Source organism: Balaenoptera borealis, assembly GCF_965194805.1.
Source record: "Balaenoptera borealis genome assembly, chromosome: 16".
NCBI classification, from domain to species: domain Eukaryota; kingdom Metazoa; phylum Chordata; class Mammalia; order Artiodactyla; family Balaenopteridae; genus Balaenoptera; species Balaenoptera borealis.
This window is the reverse complement of record NC_138872.1, coordinates 1,782,061-1,796,311: the sequence shown is the minus strand read 5'-3', so window position 1 is coordinate 1,796,311 and position 14,251 is coordinate 1,782,061. Positions and strand designations below refer to the sequence as shown.

The following is a 14,251-nucleotide window of genomic DNA, read 5'->3' as shown; positions in this document are numbered from 1 at the left end:
CAGGTCCCAGGCTAGAGCAGGGGACAGACAGCAGCAAAGCCAGTGGCCGGGGCTTGTCTGGGACGGGGCAGGTGTGCAGGGGTGTGCAGGCGTGTGCACGTGCAGGGGCGGAGCACTGGCTCTGGAGGCCTGGCGCACACGCCAGGAACTTGCTTTGGGAAGACACCAAGCAGTGATTGTGTGAAGCGTGGACACGACCGGCCATCCCACTGTCCTTGGGGGTGGCAGACTGGCTGGGACCCCTGGGTTGTCCCTCCCGGGCTAGAGCAGGATTTGGGTGGCCACATTCCGGCTCAGGTAGCAGGGGCCTGTCCAGCCGCCCGCCAGGCTGCATCAACTGCCAGCGGACGGTCTGAGAGGCTGCCATGGCATTTAGGGTGGGCCGAAGACAAGGCAGGGCTCACGCCGGCGGGGCAGCCGGGTGGAGGGTGGCGAGGCCCGGCTGCCCGGGAACCCAGGACCTCGAGGGGGGTGGCAGTGGAGGGCTCTGCCCCTGCCTCCCAGGTGCCCGTGGAGGCCGGCTCACTTCCAGCAGTGCTCCAGGGAGCTGGGGGGCTGCATCTTGAGCTTCTGCGGGCAGAGCAGCTTGGTAAAGGCCCGGCGGAAGCTGTAGTGGCACAGCGGGTAGAGGACAGGGTTGACGGCCGAGTTGGCCCACAGCAGCCAGAAGGACGTCTCGTACCAGTAGTCGGGGACGCAGGGGCCGTGGCAGGCGGCCCGGATGATCATCAGGAGTGTGTATGGGGCCCAGCAGAGCCCAAAGATGCTCACGATGATGGCCAGCGACTTGGCCACCTTCTTGTCCCGCGACAGCCGGAAGCGCTGGGCGATGCTCTGGGACACCATCTTCATGCGCTTCTCCAGGGACGCCGAGGATGTGGATGGCTTGGAGCCCCGCTTGAGTGAGCGCGGCTGCTCGGTGCCCCTCGAGGAGCTGCCAGAGCTGGAGGTGGGCGAGGTCGCGGCACCTCCACCGCTGCCACCCCCGAGGACTGCGTCCCCAGCCTCGGCCCCCGTGCCTGGGGCTGCCTCGCCGCCCCGCACCCCGCGCCTGTGCAGCGGCACGGCCTCCCCACACCCCTTCTGCCAGCAATCCCAGCAGCTGGGCGCAGCCGGCGGCGGGGAGGGCCGGGCCTCGGGGGAAAGCTCCGAGGCAGCCGCCTCGCATGCCCCATCCAGCCGGACACGGGTGCGTCTCTGGATGTTCAGGTAGATGCTGAGGTTGAAGAAGGTGACGCTGAGGAAGGGCGTGAAGAACTCGAGGGTGGAGGCCGTGATGAGGAAGTACCAGTTGTAGAAGAACTCGGCGTAGCAGTGGCCCTCGGGGATGGAGCTGCCCCCCGACAGGTACTCCCAGCTGAGGATGGCGGGTCCGTAGAGCAGGAAGGCCAGCACCCACACCAGCACCATCTTCCTCACTGCCCGCCGCGTGTCGCCCTGCTGGGCCCGGTAGGAGACCTGCGGTGGGACACGCTGGGTCAGGAGGCAAGGGGACTGAGCCCAGGTCAGCCGCTGCCGCTCGCAGCTCCCAGCAGCCTCCGGGCCTCTGTGCACGCCTTCCCCGGCAGGGATGCTTTTCGCTTTTCCTCCCCTCGCCCCATGAATCCCCGGGCAGGCTGAGGCCCTGTCACACTCTCCTACGGCCTCGGAACCTCCCCCAGAATCCTAACTTTGTGCCAGGCTGCCTGTCTGCCGTCGCCCCACCAGCTGTGCGCTCCCCCCGGGGGGTCACGTCACTGTCCGATCTATTGAGTACCTGCCGTGTGCCAGGCTCTCTGCTCGGCACCTTTCAATACCATCTTATTTAATCTTCACAACTGCTCCAGCATGATCCCCACTTTCTTGATGGCTCAGGCAGGGCAGGAAAGAACACAGGTGGGTCGGCTCAAGGGGCAGAGCTGGCTCGAAACCCATGCTGTCTGCACTCTGTCCCACTGCCTCCCTGGACTAGGACACGTGTGGGCCCCAGCGGAGGGCCCTGGGGTGCCTGATGGAGCCATCAGGGAGAAAATGAGATTGCACTGGAGTGACCTCTGCTTCAGTGCCGCCAGCCCGGTGCCCACAGGACACCGACGTGGGAAGTCCAGGCAGCCCAGGGTCCCTAACTCATGGTGGCCACCATGCCCAGGGAAGCTCGTGGAGCCTGTCTTCCCGAGGCACGCACACCTGTGGGGAGGTACCACCAAGGGCCCCTGGCCCAGATCCTCCCTTAGTTCCAGGGACTTTGGACCTGCTCGAGGGTGGAGGCTGAAGTGACCCCCTTCCTTCAGGTCCACACTGTGCCTTCTGCCTGAACCAGGACCAGTCCTACTGGCAGCAATGGCTACCGAGTGGGCAGCTGGCCATAGAGTGCCCGATGTGTCAGGTGTGAGGCCAGGGGGGACCAAGCCCCCCCAGCACTGCCCACTCAGAAGTGGCCGTACCCCCTGCAGGGTGCGTCTCCTGGCCGCTCCTGACCACCCCTCCCCCAGGAGTGAACATGGGCACCCGCGTCCCAGACTCACGGCCCGGGTGACCGACAGGAAGCGGTCATAGCTGATGAGCACGATACTGAAGACAGAGGAGGCGCAGAGCAGGTAGTCCGCCACGAGCCACAGCTTGCAGAGGCCCCGGCCAAAGGGCCAGCGGCCAGTCAGCACGTAGGGCACGTACAGGGGGATGCAGAAGGCCCCTGTGGGAGAGGAGGGCCGTGGTGGGCCGTGGCTGCGCAGGGCTCAGACCCCCCACCCCCAGCCGAGAGACAGGCAGGACCTAGGGTCACTCGGTGGCCCTTCTGGGACCAGCAATCCTCCCTCCGCCTCATTCGTAGGCACACTCTTCGCACTGCACCTGGCCTTCAACCCCTGCCCGGCCCCCAGTCCCACTGGGTCCCCCGGACTTGGGGGCAGGAGGAAGATCCAGGTGCGGGGACCGCTGGGCGCAACGAGCCCCAGAGCCTTGGTCTGGTCATTCCTGGGCTTCTGCCCAGCCCTCCCAGTGCCCAGAGGAAGGAAAGAGAATTTCCTCCCTCTCTGGCCCCGCTGGATCCCAAGCTCCTATTCTGGCCTTTGGATAGCTCTTCCTCATCAGCTCAGAAAAGCCTTTCTCCGGACTCAAAGGGCACTTGACTGCTGCCACGCGGGCGCGGGCGGCTCCCGCCGCCAACCCCGCTCTGAGCGTCTGGCAGACGCCTGTCTCAGCCCCAACAGGTGTCTGGTCCGCCGGCCCCCTCCTTGCGCCCCGCCCCACAGCCGGCAGCAGAGCACGGACACGTGAGAGCGCGCTCCTCAGAGCCTCTCCCCCCACCCCGCCCGCCTTCCCCATGGCCTCCTCCCCCAACACTGCTCTAAAGATCTCCCCTCCATGTCCCCTCCCCCAAACCTCCCCCCCAGCGCCCTCCCCATGTCCTGAGTCCTCTGCAGCCTTTGTTTGGCTACGGCGCAGGAGCCCGCGCTGCACCGCGGCCGCGGCGCCTTGCGCCTGGCCGAGCGCCCGCCGGCTAGGACCCTTTCCCCGGGAATATCCTTCCCCAGCCCGAGTCCCGCGGCCGGGGAGGCAAGGAACTTCGCCTGTGCCCACCTCCCCACGAGTCCCGGATGCCCCCTCCCCAGGCCGGACCCCCTAGCGGGGCGTGTCCCCGAGGCAAAGGCACCCTAGGTCCGCGCGTTCCAATCCCCGCTGGCCCGACCCGGCAGGGCGCCCCTGGGCTCGGGCGGGGGCTGGGGGCTTTACCCACGAGGAAGTCGGAGATGGCGAGGTTGAGCAGAAAGAAGTTGTTCTGCGTGCGGAGGCTCGAATCGGCCACGAAGGCGAGCATGACCAGCGCGTTGCCCAGCACCGTGGCCACGATGAGCAGCGCCATGAGCGCCGCCAGCACCGCGGTCCAGGCGGCGGAGAAGCCGCGCGCTTCGCCCGCCGCCGCCGCCTCGCTTGCCAGCGCCCCCGACGCGTTCAGCGGTCCGTCGGGCGGGGAGCGCTCCATGGCCCCGCCGGCTCACGCGGCGCCGGGGCGCAGGGCAGGGCGCGGACCGCCGGCCGGGCGGCCGGGAGGGACCCCGGCCCGGGAGCCTGGTCTTTGCGGGCTCTCGACCCGGCCGGGCTCCCCGGGGGGTACCCGGCGCATGGTCCGCGGGCGCCGAGACCGCGGCCGGGGCGGGCGGCACCGAGGGGGCCCGGCCTGGAATCTGAGCCGAATCGGGCCAGCGGCACGACCACTGCAGCACGAGCGGACCCGGAGCGGAGCTGGAGCCCGAGCCGCTGGCGGAGCGTCCGTGCGCCCCGAGTGCCGAGAGCAGCAGAGTGAGCCCCGGGCCCAGCCCGCGGCCCCCCGCGCCCCGCTCAGCGCCCCCGCCATTGGCTGCCGCCCTCGCCCCGCCCCCGCCCCGCCCGGCGCCGGCAGCACCACGGACAGCGCCGCGTGCCCGCCGGGCAGCCGGAGCCCCAGCCCGAGTGTGCACGGCGGCTGGCGGGGAGCCCGGCACGGCGGGCGCCGGAGCTGGGGGCTCGCCTGCGTTCAACCTGGGCTCGCACACAGGAGCCTCTGGACCGCGCGGCCTGCCCCGTGCCCTCGGCCCCGGTGACCCCTGGCCGGCCCTCGTCGGGAGCCGGGGCGCCTGTGGGGATCTGGAGTGCGGGTGAGGGGAAACACCTGCGCCCGCGCTCGGGGGAACTTGCCCCACGGGACCCCTCCTCGTTTCACGCTTCGGGCAAGCAGTTCTCGGAGAAAGGAACCTCCCGAGGAGAAAGGATGGGAGGGGTCTCCGATAGCAGTGCCCGAACCAGGGGTTCGCTCCGCCCCCCGTATGCGTGGGACTCGACTCTGAATCTGAGTCTCCCCGTGGGCAGGACCCAGCGCAGCGTCCAGGGTGACCTGCAAGGCGCAGACAGATGTGGAGTTACATAAGGGAAAATGGGGACCCAGCGGGCCCAGCTGGGAGGGGAGCGTGCCTACCCTGGGCTCAGGCGGCCCTAGTTTGAGGGGAGAGCGACCATCGGCTCGGAACCCAGCCACGGGTCCCCCCGGTGGACAGCGCAGTGGGGCGGTCAGTGCTGCAGGGACCGACGAGGTCACTGCGCTCGGGGCGCAGCCGGGGCGGCGCGCTGCGTTAGGGTTTGCGGGGAGGGTTTGGGGGGAGGAGAGGCGGCGGGAGGGAGCGCCCCCTCCGCCCAGGCACAAGCGCTCAGATAGACTGGGTCAAGGACGAGACACACACAGCGAGACAGACAGACACGCCCACATGCAGACACACAGACTCCCACAGACCAGGGAAACAGCCGCCCAGCGTCGGGCTGGGGACCCACGAACGGCAGTTAGACGCGCACACATCAGACCGCAGACAGCGAGGGAACAGCGCCCGAGGGAGAGTGATGAGCAACGGCGCTGCTCTGTCGCCAGCGGCGCACATCTGCCGAAGCCTCAAAGAGGACAGAAAAGTGCGCGTCTGAGTGCGGGGGTGGGGCCGCAGGGGGACCCCAGGCGCGGGCGCACAGGCACCCGCACTTCCAGCAGCTTCCTCATCACGCTGGGACCCACCGCTCCCCCTTGCCCCGAGGTGCTTTAGAAACTTTGGGGAGTGAGGGAGGGGTGCTGGGTTCCCCTACCCCCTCCTCAGGGCTGATTGCAGGGAGGAGACCCCAGACCCTCACCCCAGCCCCAGAGGATCCACGGTTCTATGGCTTCTCGCAGCTTGCGCTGGGGGAGAGGTGTGGGGCTCCAGCTCCCCCTCCCAGAAGCCCTCTCTGAGTAGCTGGCTGTACCCCTCCCACCAGCAAGCCCTGCTCCTTGTACAGGCTCCCCCAGCTCCCCAACTTGCATGGTGGGCAGGGCTCTGCCAGGACCAGGCACCAGTTGGTGGTTGGATGAGCCAAGGTGGAGAGCTGCTGGAGCCCAGTGCGGTGCCGCTGGACCCCATCGCTCCCGCCATCCAAGCCTTCCTGCCTCTCTGGTGCTGGGCAAGGACTGGCCGTCCTCTGTGCTCGCCAGCGGCTCCCTGCCGCCCGGACCCCGCCAGAGCCCGCTCCTGCACAAGCACCCCAAGGCCGGCGCTGGCCAGCCAGTGCTTCAAGGGCGCACCCGCACCCCACCCCAGGCCTCCGGAGATGGAGGTGGGTGGGGAATGAGGGGGGCCCTGGCTCTCTCCTCACTGGCTGGGAGCCCCCTCCCAGCCTCAGTTCCTGGCCAGGGTGGAGGGAAGTCTGAGCAGACGGCAGCCGCTTTAAAGCCTCAGTCAAGCTGGGGCCCGGTTGTCCTTGTGGCCTTTAGTGTTCGCGAGCTTTCCTTGGCAGTCTCTCACCCCATAGCAGCTAGAGCGGGGGACTCAGGGGATGGACTCAGTTCAGACCCTGGCACTTGGGTGACTTGGGGGAGTTACCAAATTTCTCTGAGTGTGGAGACCTTCCTCTTGAAATGGAGGCCATCAGGAGGAGGGCCACAGCTGGCCCAGAGGTTTGAGGATGGCCATGGCCAAGGGTGGTGAGCGCCCCCTGTTGGCACTGACACGCACGACCTCATCAGCCCCCCGAAATGCAGCATACAAGGTGGGTAGGACCAGCAGCCTGCACAGAGCCCAGGAAGCTACCTGCCCAAGGTCACACAAGGCCAGAGGCCCCTCTCTTAACGGTTACACTCCTGGCCCAGCCCTGAGATCAAGGCCCCTGAGCTTGCGAATGTACTAACTCTTGGGGCCTAGACCTTGGTGGGACAGGAGCCTAGAGTCCTCTGGGCTGGGCCCAACTTGGCCAAGGCAGTTTGGGGTGAATGAGGCAGGTCCCCACGTGACTGTCCACAGGGCATCTTGCCCTGAGGTCTCTGTCTCAAGGAGTGGGTATTCAGGCCCCAGGATGGCAAGGAATGCCCCAAGACCCTAGGAAAGGCTGGCTGAGCGTTGGGGGACGTGGGCCCCTATTCTCAGCTCACCTGGACACCCCCAAAGAGCGTGGCCTGGGGGCCGAGTTTCTCCATTTGTCAAAACAGCCAGCATTTGGGGTTCAAAATGTGCAGTTCCAGAAGGAAGCAATGCCCCAATCACGTAAGCCCTAGATTAGTGAACTCAGATCCCCTGCAAACCCCTCACACAGGCGATAGCTCATCCACTGATTGATCAGTTGATTCGTTCATTCAGCCCCCAAGATCTGCAGAGGTGACAGCTGAGGAGGGCTGTAGGCTGGAGAGTGGAGGGGCCCCGAGACCCGCTGCAGCGGCGGGGCCCCACCCACCTCCCTCCTGCCGCATGGAGCAGAGAACCTGCTGCACGGACGTGAGCTGCTCAGAGGCCCCTCCACAGGGAACTTGCTGGCAGGAGGGCCGGTGACCGCCCCAGCTGAGAGCAGCCTCTTCCCGGGCGTCTGGTCAGCAGCTGTCGTGTAGGACTCCTCTGTGTGCAGTGTCTGCTCTGGGGCTCCCGTGGGGGGCTGAGACTTTCCCGGGGGGCTCCCCCTTCCTACCTACCTTCTCCCTGCGCACGTGTCAGACCCGCACTGCGGTCTGAATGCTCCTCACCTGCTCCCTTTGTCTTTCACAGGTGTCCCCACTAACCTCTCGACCTTGGACCCTGTCTCCGCGTCTGCTTCCTGGAGGACCCAAGTTGACACAGGCTGCGTTCCGGTTCTGGAAGGATGGCCAGGGAGTCGAGCCAAGACCTCCAGGAGGCAGCCAGGTGGAGATCTGCAGGGAGCAGCGTTCCAGGCAGAGGGGACTGCGGGAGCAAAGGACAAGGTGGGTGGGGGGGCCCGTGCGTCTGTGGCGGCCGCGGGGGCGGGGCGGCGGGAGGGCAGATGTGGTGCCTCACGCCCTGTGCAGACGCTGAGGGAGGCCCGGGAGGGTTTTGAGAGACAGTGAGACAGGCCTCCCTGCTTCAGGGCAGAACAATCTCCTGCAGGGTGAGGGCAGAGCCAAGAGGCCGGTGGGGAGGCCGCTGCTAGGCTCCAGGCGAGGACAACGGTGGCAGTGGGGGAGGGGAGAGCCGGGCAGGTTCTAGGTCGAAGCGGACACACGAGCTGTGTGAGAGAAAGACACAGGGGGGTCAGGGCTGGCTCCAGGGTTTTGGCTCAAATGCCTCGAGGGTGGCGTTGACACGAATGAGCTGGGGGTCTGCGGGAGGAGCAGGCTGGGGGTCAAGGGGGTGCTCAGATTTGAGCGTGTTGAGATAGATGATGGCCCATTGGACCTCCTGGGGGAGAGGTCATCGGGCCCCCAGGCCCAGCGCCGGCCCTGGAGTCCGAGGCCTGGCCCAGGAGCAGCCCGCTCACCTCTTCTGGGTCTGGGGCCAGAGGAGCCCTGGGCTGGGGAGACGGAGCTGCGTGTGCCGGCGTCTGAGCAGCAGGAGGCTGTCCTGGTCGCCCGTGGTCACGGTCACGGTCACGGTCACGGGGCAGCGGGCTCCGCCTCCAGCTGCCCTACTGAGCTGGGAAACCTCTCCTTCACCAGAGCACCCTGCTGCACGGGACGTGGCCCCTAGTGAGAGATAACGAAGGGAGTGGAGCTGCGGTGGCCCGCTGCAGGGCGACTGTCCTGCTCTTATGGCCAAGGCACATTTGCTGGAGCGCTTGTCAGCATTCTGGGTCTGGTGCTATGACACCTCTTTAGAGGAACCTCTATTTGCCTTCTCTCTTTCTGCAAGAGCGCACTGGCACATGGGAATGCAGATTTTTCTGTTTTTGTTCCTTGTCTTCTTTTTTTTTCTTTTCCTGGTGATATTCTGAGCCAGCTCCGGGTGCATCCTGATGAGCTCAGGGCACAGGTGTGATCAGAATGTCTCCCAAGGTCACCGCTTTGGAATAAAAGCTGAGTTTGATTTCCCTGCCTTTAGGGACAAGGCTGAATTGGGCCCATGGCCCAGGTGGCAGGAAGGAGAGAGAGGACAGGAGAACCAGGGATACAGTTGCTGTGGTTTGGCTGCAAATGACGAAAACCAACTCAAAAAAGCCTAAGGAAAAGGAGTGTTTATTGTTGCCCATGGCTGAAAAGTCCAGGAGGTGGGCTTCAGATACAGCTGCATCCAGGAACTCAAAGAACAACTTCTCTTTCCACCTGTCTTTTCCCTGTGTCCACCTCATTCCCAGAAGGGAGTGTCCCCCTAAGATCTCTTTCCTGCAGCTCCAGGCTGCTCTCCTATGCTCTTGTCCACTCCCCAGGAGGAAGACAGGGCTACCAACAGCACCCAAAATTAGCCCCCTTGGCCTGGCTTGGTGGCCAGCTGGGGCAGCTTTGCTTGAGCTTACAGCAATGTGGTCAATGTCACTTGAACCCCACCCTGGGCAGTCGTCCCCTGTGGGTCCTGTGTGCCTGTGCCGCTTCCCCTGGCAGTGCCTTTCTTTGTTGGCAGTGTCCAGGGAGCCCCTGCCTGGTCCTGGGGGGACAGCGGGCCTGGGCACTGAGAGCTCGGTGGGAGGCCCCTGAGATGAAGCTCACGGGTGGGGGGCAGGCGGGGCAGTGGGACTGGGGACTGCGGAGACGGCCTTCTTCCTGGGCATCTGTGTCTTCTGCTGCCTGGCTGCTGTGAGCACAGGGCCCAGCGTGAGAATGAGGGCGAGAGGGTGAGGGACGAGGGGCAGCTCTCAGCCCACCAGACACGTCTGACCACAGAGCCTGGGCCGGAAGGCTCTGGAGTCCTCCCCAGCGGCGACCCGCAGGAAGGAGGCCGGCAGCCCTCCCTCCTGGCCTGCGCCCCCCTCTCCTGGAGCCAGTGCTGCCAGCTTAGAGGCAAGGTCACCCCCATCCCATGGCCTGCATCAGTGGCCCCCAGAAAAAAGAGCTCTGGGGCCTTGGTGTCCACACGGGGGGAGCGGAGAGACTCAGGTGCAGGGGCTCAGAGGCTGGAGAGAGCACAGTTTGGAGAGCTGATGGGAGGGGGGACTTGACCCTGGGTCTGAATTTCCTCACCTGTTGCCCTTTCCTCCTAAGGACGGTGCCAGTGGAGATGTTAACCACGAGAAAAGGGACTCTCAGGAGGGGTCCCTGCAGGAGGTCTGATCTAAGGGCGTGCGAACAGCTTCCGGGGAGGCGCAGGGGCAACTGGGGTGGGGGCCAGAGGTAATAAATGCTCTTCTCTAAGGAAAGAGGCACCCTCACCCGCAGAAAGTCCCTCTGCAAGACTCAGGTGTGGTTCTGGATGTGCCCACTTCCCAGGGTTGGCAGTTAAGTATCGATATTTGCTGAATGAATGAATGAAACCGCTTGCATCTCTGCGGTTCTCTCCATGCGCTAAGGATGCATAAGCCAGACTTCCCTGGTGGCCCAGTGGTTAGGACTCCACGCTTCCACTACAGGGGGCGCTGATTCAATCCCTGGTCAGGGAACTAAGATCCCGCATGCTGCGTGGTGTGGCGCCCCCCCCAAAAAAGCATAAGTCATGGAGAAGCAGGAAAAAAGGGTGAAGGTGGACCTTCGTCCAGGGTGCCTTCTCCAGAGCCCTGGGTGGGGCTAGGTGTCAGCTGGCATGCGGCCTCAGAAGGGCTCTCAAATCCAGCTATGGGGGGCTGGCCGCAGCCTGGGAACCTCCATTGCATCCCCAAGAGTGTTTGGTGGGGCTTCCCGTGGCTGTGACCCAGCAGCGCCATGTGTCAGCAGGGCTGGGGACCTGAGCCAAGCTCAGACCGTGAGTCCCGGCCAGGACTCTCCAGGGCCTGTGGCCTAGACCCTGATCAGACCCTGGGTAGTAAGCGTCAAACCCCTCGGAGTGGTCGAGCCTGGCCATGGGTGGAGACAGGCTGCTCTGACGAGTGCCCAGCCTTGGGGCTCGTGGAAGTGGGTGAGGGGGGGGAACGTGGGCCTGCGTGTGTAAGCAGGGGCGGGGATGGTGCCCAGCTCTGCCCAGCCCGGCCCCAGGGCCCTCGTCTGTGCTGCAGCTGCCCCCGACCCCGGAGCTTCGTGCTGTGGACTCGGCCCCTCAGCCTTTGCCGCAGGGTGAGGGGTGGGGACTGAGCCATGCCTTTGTCTGGACTCCTGGCTGGCAGCTGGCCGTGGCGGGCTGCCATCCGCCTGCCCTTGGAGGCCCTGCCCCCCAGAGCCTGTCCGTGCTCTGCGCCCTGTGCCCAGCAGCGCCACTGTCACAGCAGGTCAGAGCCCGTGTACATCGGCCCTGTCTCGCCCTCCCTCAGGCCTCCCGTCCCCTGCTGGGCCCCTCTCGCGGTGAACAGGTCGGGTGGCCCTGGTGACAGTGCAGACGAGGCAGGCGGGGCCTGGTGACCCCAGTCCATTCTGCAGACCCCAGGCCTGGGGTTGAGGCTGGGCGGGCCGGGCTGCGGGCAGCGTGCTCCATACACGGGCCAGAGATGCCCTCCCCGTGGATGGAGCAGCTGAGGTCACAGTGTGGGGAGGGTCGTCCGTCTGGGGCAGGGGACGGGGTGGCCGCTGGGCTGGGCATGCTGGGGGCTTCCTTGGGGCTCTGACTCCTGTGCACGAGCCCCCTGTCTGGCTGCTGCCCTGCTCTGCTCGGGGGGTGAGGCTGAGAGGCCGACAGCCCCCTCCCCAGACCCCGTCAGGGTCCCCAAGGCCCAGCGCCGGCCCTGGAACCACGGCCCACCGCCCTCTCTTCCCAGCAAACACACCCCTGCCCCATGCCGCCCTCCCCTGCCAGCCCTCAGGGGTACTCCAGGTCTCCCGACCTTGCCTGTGCTGTTCTGTGCTGGGGTCCAGAGAGCACGAGTGCATTTGTGTGCATGCGTGTGCAGGCGTGTGTGCCACGCACGCACGGTGCGAGCCCCGGGCAAACGCACAGGGCCCTCAGCCTGCATGGGGCCCTGACACCCTGCTTCGGGGGGTCGGAAGGAGGGGCCCACTCTGGGAGCTGCCTCCTGCAGGAGAGGCCAGGCCCCAGAGTTGCACCTCTGTTTACCCCCCGAGTCCCCCGGGATTCAGGTGGCTCCTTGGGGGGCCTGTGTCTGTCAGGAAAATAACGAAAGAGCTGACCGTCTCCGTGCTGGGACACAGGGTCCAGTTAATGAAGACGTCCCCCGAGTCCTCGAGGAGGAAGGAGGGGGCCTGGGGCAACTCCCAAGGTGTGTCTGTGTGCACGAGTGTCTGCGTGTGTGGTTAAGTACATATGTGTATGCGTGTATGTGTGTCTGTGTGCACGTATGTGTATGTGTCTCTGTACATGTGTGTCTCTTGTGTTTTTTAGTGTGTCTGTGTGTGTGTCCATGTGGGCCTGGCTGTGTGTCTATGAGTCTTTGTGTGGGTGTGGGTGTGACCGAGTGCACGTGTGCATACATGTGTGTCAGTGGGTGTGTTTCTGACTTGAGTCAGGGGTAGGGCTCCTGAAGGAAGCTAGGAAGCTGGCACTCGTCCTCCTTCCCACCCTGTAGGGACAGGTCAGGTCATAGAAATGTCCCCTCCCTCCGCGGGTGGCCCTGACTGTAGGACCAGGTCCTGGGCGAGGGCCGGGGTCAAGAGTTGCTCTAGAGTAGCCCCCCCGCCCCCGGCCTGGGTACAAATCTCAGTCACTCGGCTGCACAGGCACACACAGCTAGAAATCACAACACGGAAACAAGGGGGCAGCCCTCAGGCCGGGGGGCGGGGGCGCGGCAAGCTCAGCAGGTGGAGGGGCTGTGGGGCAGCAGGCTGGGGTCCCGGGAGCAGCACCTCTGGGGCCTCGCCCTGGGGGCCGGGGGAGCTTTGCTTGGGAAGCCGTTTGCTTCTCTTAGGACACGCTGGCCAGGTGGTTGTGCTGGAAGACTGGCCTAAGGCCACCAGCAGGAAGTGGCAGCGCTGGTCCGTGACTAAGAACCATGAAGTCCCTGCCCCCGGTCCCTGACCAGAGCCCTGCCTTCTGCAGGGGCACAGCGGGGCCACCTGGGTTCTGCCACGGCCCTGGGTGCTGGTTACCCCAGTGACACCCATGCCCACTTCCCCATGTCCCTGCCAGACCTCAGTTTGGGTCCACCTTTTCCTGGCATTGCATAATCCCCTCACGTTTTCTAAATTTGTTCAGCTGATTCATGCAGAGCTGGAAACGCTCATGTAACAAGTAACGAAGTTCACTGGAAGGTTCTTCAGTAGGAAGCCCTGATGGACAGAAGAAGGGTCCAGAGGCCTGTCCTGATAGGTAGCCATCCTCCCCTCATGTGGAGAAGTGGGCATGGAAACCTTGGCTCAACAGGGCATGCATCTGACGGTTCACTGGTGGTGGACCTCCTTCAGGCATGGCTGGATCCAGGAGCCCGACTGCTCCTGTCACAGCCTGTGTCTCCCAGCCCTGCTCTCCTCTCAGGCAGCCACTCCCCTTGGTGTGGTCCCTCCAGGCTGACAGCCCGCAGCTCACAGCCCCGGCAGCAGATGCAGGGGCCCTTGCCCAAGCCCATGTCCTGACTGCTTATCTCAAAGTTGAGGTAGTGATGTCCCAGGTTCCAGTCACGTGTCAGAGGTGGGGTCAGCCTGTGAGTGGGGGTCCCCACAGGAGGATTTGGGGCTGTTCCTAGAAGACAGGGGAGGATGCTGAGCAGAGCCACTGGATGCTCGTCACGGGGGGCCACGCCCGCGCCCTCCAAGGGCCCCACCACCGGGGAACCTGAGGCTCAGAGAGATGCTCCGTTAGCAAGTGGCAGAGCCTGGACTTGAGTGGGGCTGCAGGTTCCTCCCCCACCCCAGCCCACCCCCACCCACCTCTTGCTGGCCTCCAGGGGCGTTCATCGAGCACCTACTACGTGCTGATCGGCTAGCAGCCCAGAAGGCATGTCGTTCCCGAGGCCGGCGAGTGAGTGGAGGTGCCAGGCCAGCTCTGTCTCCAGGGGTGCCTCGGAGAGGACCAGCCCTGAGGGCCCGAGCCCCAGGCCGTGGGTCTCCTGGGCAGACTGCCTTCCCTCGGCGGGGGCAGGGCTGGCCAAGCGCCCAGCACAAGGCCTCTTATCAGCCCCTTTGCCTCTTGCCCAGAACAAACCTGGCCCATTGGCCCAGTCTGCCCCCTACCTGGAGGGGACGGAGCCATCCGGCCGGCTGCATGCGTAGCCTGCGGCCCGGGAAGCGGAGAGGCAGCACCCCGTGGGCCCCGATTCCTGCGCTGACCCCTCCTCAGACGGCTACAGAATTTGTGGGTCCCAGTGCAAGATAAGAATGTGGGCCCCTCCTCAGAAATTAAGAATTGCAAGATGGCAACAGCCGAGCAGTAAACCGAGCGCGGAGCCCCACGCGACTGCAGGCTGCACTCCTGTCCCCGCCACTGTGGCCACCTCTCACCCCCCAAGTAGGACCCTACAGGGCAGACCCCCCCAACCCCGCTGTGACCGCCTGGCACAGATTGCTAGCTGCCCCCTCCTCTCCCCTTCCCTGCCTTCCTCT

At 65.2% G+C, this 14,251-nt stretch overlaps 1 protein-coding gene across 4 annotated transcripts; it reads right to left on the bottom strand.

The window, feature by feature from the left end:
* Nucleotides 1-436: 436 nt before the first annotated feature.
* Nucleotides 437-4,248, bottom strand: HRH3 (histamine receptor H3). 4 transcript variants are annotated; one of them, XM_082359805.1, is made up of 3 exons: nucleotides 3,716-4,248; nucleotides 2,505-2,671; nucleotides 437-1,458 (listed from the first exon to the last, which is right to left on the bottom strand). In XM_082359805.1, exon 3 carries the CDS (start codon nucleotides 1,408-1,410, stop codon nucleotides 523-525), a length of 888 nt encoding a protein of 295 aa, XP_082215931.1. In that variant the 5' UTR covers nucleotides 1,411-1,458; nucleotides 2,505-2,671; nucleotides 3,716-4,248; the 3' UTR covers nucleotides 437-522. The 4 variants fall into 4 exon arrangements, with proteins under 4 accessions (XP_082215931.1, XP_082215930.1, XP_082215933.1 ...); XM_082359804.1 differs by having other exon boundaries at nucleotides 3,712-4,049; XM_082359807.1 differs by lacking the exon at nucleotides 2,505-2,671 and having other exon boundaries at nucleotides 3,712-3,737.
* Between the last annotated feature and the right edge of the window lie 10,003 nt (nucleotides 4,249-14,251).

Excerpts from the sequence above, each read along its gene's own strand:
- HRH3 (XM_082359804.1), bottom strand. The coding sequence starts at position 3,961 with ATGGAGCGCTCCCCGCCCGACGGACCGCTGAACGCGTCGGGGGCGCTG. Across the intron at positions 2,672-3,711 it reads CATCTCCGACTTCCTCGTGG|GGGCCTTCTGCATCCCCCTG; the intron begins GTAAAGCCCCCA and ends CCTCTCCCACAG. Across the intron at positions 1,459-2,504 it reads TCCTGTCGGTCACCCGGGCC|GTCTCCTACCGGGCCCAGCA; the intron begins GTGAGTCTGGGA and ends GTCCCACCGCAG.